Source organism: Hevea brasiliensis, chromosome 18, assembly GCF_030052815.1.
Source record: "Hevea brasiliensis isolate MT/VB/25A 57/8 chromosome 18, ASM3005281v1, whole genome shotgun sequence".
NCBI lineage: Eukaryota > Viridiplantae > Streptophyta > Magnoliopsida > Malpighiales > Euphorbiaceae > Hevea > Hevea brasiliensis.
The window spans coordinates 46,706,655-46,712,905 of NC_079510.1; the positions used below are offsets into that span (position 1 = coordinate 46,706,655).

At 35.7% G+C, this 6,251-nt stretch overlaps 1 protein-coding gene across 4 annotated transcripts; it reads left to right on the forward strand.

Moving 5' to 3' along the window:
- The first annotated feature begins 218 nt into the window (after positions 1 to 218).
- LOC110644676 (uncharacterized) lies at positions 219 to 3,834 on the forward strand. 4 transcript variants are annotated; one of them, XR_009146143.1, is made up of 5 exons: positions 219 to 558; positions 1,871 to 1,968; positions 2,089 to 2,281; positions 2,858 to 3,037; positions 3,119 to 3,834. XR_009146143.1 is itself a non-coding variant. In XM_058141025.1 (3 exons), the coding sequence occupies exons 1-3, from the start codon at positions 455 to 457 to the stop codon at positions 3,126 to 3,128; spliced, it is 303 nt and encodes a 100-aa protein (XP_057997008.1). In that variant the 5' UTR covers positions 219 to 454; the 3' UTR covers positions 3,129 to 3,834. The 4 variants fall into 4 exon arrangements, 2 of the variants coding, with proteins under 2 accessions (XP_057997008.1, XP_057997009.1); XR_009146142.1 differs by having other exon boundaries at positions 1,871 to 2,281; positions 2,849 to 3,037; XM_058141025.1 differs by lacking the exons at positions 1,871 to 1,968; positions 2,089 to 2,281 and having other exon boundaries at positions 2,849 to 3,037.
- Positions 3,835 to 6,251: the final 2,417 nt, after the last annotated feature.

The following is a 6,251-nucleotide window of genomic DNA, read 5'->3' on the forward strand; positions in this document are numbered from 1 at the left end:
AATTGAACTAAATACTGTTTTTTTATCGATGTTAATATAAGTGTTTATTTTAAAATTTATAGAAAATTAATTAAAATTGATACAATAAATATTTAATTTAATGATGATTATACTCATCCTGAGCCGCTCAGCTGGCTGCAGCCGGTGATTAATGAGCTAATCACCCACTAATTACTCAAAAGAAGTTCCCACCAACGCTAATCGTTAAGAGCATATTCCCCACTCTACTATTCCTCTCCAAAATGAATGGTAATTGATCACAATGCATGATTAGGGTGCTGCTCTGGTCTCCATTGGAGCTCAGGACTTGAAGTCCCAAACACTCGTCATCAATTCAGGTCACAGCAGCTTGTGAGAGGACGAAGAATGGGAATAAAAGGCCTTTTGCCCCTTTTCAAGTCGATAATGGCGCCCATCCGCATCAACGACTTAGAGGGCTGTCGTGTTGCCGTTGATGCTTACTCTTGGCTCCACAAATGCGCTTTGGCCTGCAGTAGTGAGCTTTGCAAAGGATTACCCACCTCCATGTCCCTGCTCCTTTTCTCTATCTGTACTCATGTACGTGTGCTTGTGTATATGCGCGATTCAGTATTAAAATCTAAATCAGCTTCGTTTAGTGTGTGTGCGTGTTTGAATGAAGAATTTGATGCATTTCTGTCGTCTTTTCGCACATGTGCCCGCACATTTTGTATACATCATGAAAGTTGTATAAATTTCGTCAAATTGGGTAGAGGGTATTCTTGTTTTCATGGGTCGATGCATTTGGGGATGCTAATATTAATTTTGCATCATATGAGTGAAAATGTTGGCCATTTGCCCATTTGGGAGTGCGAGTTTCTGGGTGCTAGTGGCTATATTGCTTTTACGTAACTGCAATATCATTTTCAAAGTCGCAACAATCTTAACGCCTTTCGCTATCAAATTAGGATAGTGGGTATTCTTCACTTTAAATCTTGGTTGTGTAGGTGATCAGATGTGAAAAACTGTGATCTGTAGGGAATATTTTTCGTTCTATTGGAACCAAAGGTGAAAGTTCCATGACTGCAGAAATTTCAGTTTCTTTACTTTTTCTTTTTGTTTTCTGCAAATCAATTGGATTACATCAGACTTGGTAATTCAAGTGTTCTTACATTCCTTAATGTTTCATAACTAGAACTTGACAAAGGGTAATGGATATTACATCTAACTGTGGTCAGATAAAAGAGAAGTATTAATACTTCGGTCACCCAATACGGAGGAAGAATAGATGGCTAAGGGTATTATGCTTTTCCCATGTATCATGGACTTACATTCTCTTATGACATGTTTTCGTCTCATCTTTTAGGCACATTGAATATTGCATACACAGAATAAATTTGTTGTGGCATTATGGTGTTAAACCTATTCTTGTCTTTGATGTTGGTCTTCTTCTGCCAAGGTATGTTAGATGTCTTCAAAATCTCAAATTTGCTTTTGATTATTAGGGCACAACTTACATGTCCTACTGCATCAAATATCAAATCAACTCAATGGCTAAGAAACTCTTTAGAGGATGTCATTCCAAGTTCCAATAGCATGGTTGGCTGCAGAGATAATTTTTATTATTTTATTTTTTTATTGTAAGGTGAAAGACTGACAGTCAAGTAGCTTTACAGGTGTCAATCAAATGCAAAATGTTACCTAAATCTCCTTGTCAATGTTTACTTCCCTTTTGATCTGAAGGCATCAGTGCTTGATATATGTGTTTGTGACACCATGTTGTATAGATGAGATGACGAAATATTTCCAGCTCTATCTCTAGCTGTTTCATTTTCATTCCTTGAATTCAATGTTTTGGCAGAAAGGAACGTGGTAGCTTCATTTTCATTCCTTGAATTCAATGTTTTCGCAGAAAGGAACGTAGTAGCTGAGATGGAATTTTAAAGAGGGATGAAGTATTCACACATTTGCATGGATGTGGTACTGAATATACAAAAATTAGAGCTAATGGTGTGCTGACGGCAATAGATCTCATCCGTGTTTTAATTAATTTGAGCTATTTCTTTCCTCATAGTTCCTATTTTGTTTGCATTTTGGTCTTTCTTTCCAATTTTCCTTAATGTCCACAAGGCTTTGCATCTCTGGAAGCAAAGAGAGATTTCTGGGCTCCTCGAATATCACCTATAAATCCAAGTCCAGTAGATAAATCTTCTCTCAATCCCAAGGAATATTGCAGTGCAGAGGCGCATCTAGTTGCATGCACTGCACTTCAGAATCCCCACTTGACTCTGAAAATGGGGGAAGCACCCCACCTGATGACACAGTGAGTAATAATGCCATAACTTATGATAACTTTCAGTTATTACTTGGTTGAAGTCTTCTTGCCTTGTACAATTTGTAAAATTCCTCTTGTTTGCTGCTGAAGTTCTTTTATTTTCATTCTCTCCAACTTTGGGTAAGGATATAGCATCTTCAAACAGGTCTGCAAATTCAATTGTAAGTTATGTTAGTTAGACTACTCACCTAATTGTATATTTATGACACCAAAGGCATGACCAATGAGAAAGGAAGTTTGGAAGACACCTTGCTCCAACAATTCAGACATTTAATGCATAAAACTTGTCAAACATTACTAAAGGAGTGTGATTGTTAGAATGTTCAAATGCCAAATGCAGTTGAAGACAAAAGAAACAGATAACAGAAAGGTCCTAGTATGGAGTTCTTATTTTAAGCACAAATCAACAAAAAAGAGTCCTGAAGATGATAAACAAGAAAGGCTTATTTTAAGCGCAAATCAACAAACAAAGAGTCCTGGAGATGATAAACAAGAAAAGCTCTTAGTCGAGAATGATTTTGCCAGTGATCCATGTGATAATGTCATTCTTAAAAGTTTTTACAGGACAAAAACAGCAAACAACAAGGTTGTTGTAAGGAGCTCTTATTTTCAGTACAAGTCGGTGAACAAGAATGATCAAGTGAATGAACGGGGAAGGCTCTTATCATTATTTAAAATGATTCTTCAGAAAATAATAGCATCACCATGTAAAGAAAGACCTGCCCAATTGAAACTGTTCAAAGAGTAAGTGCTCTACTTTTTGCATCTCTTTACTTTGGCACCAATCTTTCTAATATTTGAACCTTTTTTTTTTCTTTTTAACAGCTTCCGTTGAATATGAAACTCAAGCACGTGTGAACATTCATCTCTTTCTGAGAATGGTATGTCTTGTTGGACTCTCTTGGCAAGTAATGTACCTCTATGCATTCAGTTCAAGGGTGTCGGTGCCACTAAATATTCGTCCACTTAGCCCAAAAGAGTAAAACATCTGATATGCATTTCTTTCCCTTAGGTTACTGTCCTCCTAATCTTGAGGAAAAATATACGGGACAAAGAAAGAAGGAAAGTTTGGGTCTAACATTTCACACATAGATCATTATTCTGACATAGCGGAGAAATCAATGGAGAGATTTGTTTCAGTCTTATCATCATTAGGATTCTCCGCATCTGGTTCTCGTGCTAGTGGTCTTCGTGCCCCTCTAAAAGATATTCGAGACACTTGTACCAATAGGTGCCAACTGCTTGTAACATATGCTCATCTACATCCATAACTTGGTCTCTATTGACTTTAGGTTAAGTGGTAGTGTGGACTTTAGCCATTTCGCTTATACACACCAACCAACAAGAGGAGTCAGAAGACTGGACTAGCACTGCACAGATGCTGAATTTGTAAGAACATGGAATGGAGAATGTATATTGGCTGAGAGTCCTAACTCATTTCAATAGCAGGAACTTTGGATTCTATTTTTCTCTTAGAGAATGTAAGTGCAACCGTTCAGTTATTATTTCTTTTTTCTATAATAACTTTACTTTTACTTTTACTTTTACTTTGTCCTTCCCACCATAACATGTGATTTGTTACAATGATCCAAGTTAGTTGTTGACAAGATACAGTTTACTTAATGAAAAACAATTTACCATACAAATGGCCTTTTTTTGTATTATACGAGTGTTGCTGTAATTATTTCTAATATTGACATTTCATCTTATCTGGGGCCACTTGACTCAAAAATTCATTTTGGATTACTTGATGCAATTAGTTGCACTGCCTGCCGTACAATTGATGCTTCTCATACCGTATTCCTGTTAGTTGAGATGTTAAATTTTTTATTCTTGGAACTTTGATTGTCATTTGCGTAGATGAGAATGTTAAGGTGGATGAGTGGCCATACTAGATTAGATAAAATCCATAATGAGATTATTAGAGAAAAGGTAGGAGTGGTGCCAATTGAGAATAAGTTGAGAGAAGAGAGATTGAGGTGGTTTGGTCATGTGAAGCGCAGACATACGGAGACTCCAGTTAAATAAGAAGAGCACATTAGGTTAGATGATAGAAAGAAAGAAGGGGTAGACCTAAACTGACTTGGAGTAGAATGGTATAGTATGACCTAAAAGCGTTACACATTTTCGAGGATTTAACCCAAAATCGTTTATAGTGGAGAAAGAAAATCTATATGACCCCAAATTTTTTGGATAAAGGCTTAGTTGAGTTGAGTTGAGTTGTACTTTGATTGTCATTTACGGGAAACTCTTGATTGCAAAATGTTCCAATGAATCTGATTTCTGTGTTCTTATTGCTTGTGATAGCATAACCAGATATGGATATTGAAACTTTAAGAGTTAATCTTGAAATAGTTCTACTTGTGTAAACATTCTTCTTAATTGCATGCTTTGTTTCGAATTGTGGAATGCAAAACTAATTGATGAGTAGAAGTTCATTTCCAGCATGTTTCTGTTGGTTAACCATATGAATTAGAGTTAGAAAGCTGCTCATTGTCCAAATTACCATTAGTCCAATTATATGCGGATAGTAGAGGAATGGATGGCCTGCACTGTAATGCAGGCTACCCAATTGTTTATATGGTCTCTGGGTTTGGTGTGATTGGATCCATTGTTTTGAACTTTGAATGATATAGGCAATCTTGGCTGAAGCCTCCCCTGGAAAGGCTCCATGAGATCTACCACATCGGCAAGCAAGCCCAACTCCTAGAGAATCGACCATAACTTTTGTAAACTGAAATTGTGGGTACATATAGGCTGGGTTTGGGGAGGGCCAGCATCGGATCAATTTAGCCTAAGACTACAATCCAAAGAAAACCAAGAATAAAGCCCAAACTACCCAAACCTTATTAGATTTAGGAAATAGGAGTATAGTTTTCCTCCCCGTGAATGGTAGAATACATAGCAGGGATGATTAAAGATTTTATTGGCTCTGTTTGCTGGTCATTAAAGATTTTATCTGGGCAAATTTCAACAAAATTTGCTGGTCATTTCCTTCTAGAGTAAATCCTTTCTTGATATTGTGGGAAATTCTTGGTCAGATCATGGTTATTGACCTTGAAATTAAAAAACCTTGAAGTTTTATGGGATAAATCAGGTTATGAAGAATTTGCAATTCTGATAAAACTTTCATCCTTCTTTTCAAATAACAGTGGGAGGTGGAATTATTGATAATAAAGTTGTAATTTTTCATTCCTATTCCTAGATAGTCTTATCCTTAATAGATTCTTTTCTTTAGAAGCTCTACTTATAATTAAAAACTAATTATGGCACATGTGCTTTGCTTGGAAGATTTTGCAATTTCCATTAATGAGTGGACAAAACCTTGGATGGCAATGTCGCTATACAGAGAAAAAAACAAGGACAAAAGGTTTCTATAACCAATGGACAATAGTTGAATGAATCGTATTATGAATGATATATCAAACATGGCAGTTCAGTCAAGATAAGGTTATTCTGCAATAAAACTTTAGAAGTATGAATGCATTATATGATTAAAGGATAAGGTTGATATTGAAACTCTCTTGATAAGAAACTAGTTTTGAAAATGGGATTTTGAATCATTCATTAGTCAAATATAGTAATATGGATGTCATAATCAACTTCCTGCCACAGTAATTCTTACCAACACGTATATTTCTCTGTTTGAAGTCATTTTCTTGCATTGACCTTATCATTATATATAGTATGTATATGATTTTCATCTCCTCTTTTTTCTTTTGGATTTAATACCCATTAGTATATGGAATATGGCAAGAGAATCATTCTTGTTGAATTAAAAAAATCATAATTTATAGAGACTTCTTGTTATTTCTGGAAACTAATTTTTGTGGGTTTGTTTTAAAATGATTTTTTTATAAAATTAAATACTTGTGAAACTATGTAGACTGAAAGTGTTGCATTTGTCTCTGTGTGCCATTTCAGAATATGATAACGGATTTTTAGGGTTCTAAACAAA

Excerpts from the sequence above, each read along its gene's own strand:
- LOC110644676 (XM_058141025.1), top strand. The coding sequence starts at position 455 with ATGCTTACTCTTGGCTCCACAAATGCGCTTTGGCCTGCAGTAGTGAGC. Across the intron at positions 559-2,848 it reads TTTTCTCTATCTGTACTCAT|TTTTTACAGGACAAAAACAG; the intron begins GTACGTGTGCTT and ends CATTCTTAAAAG.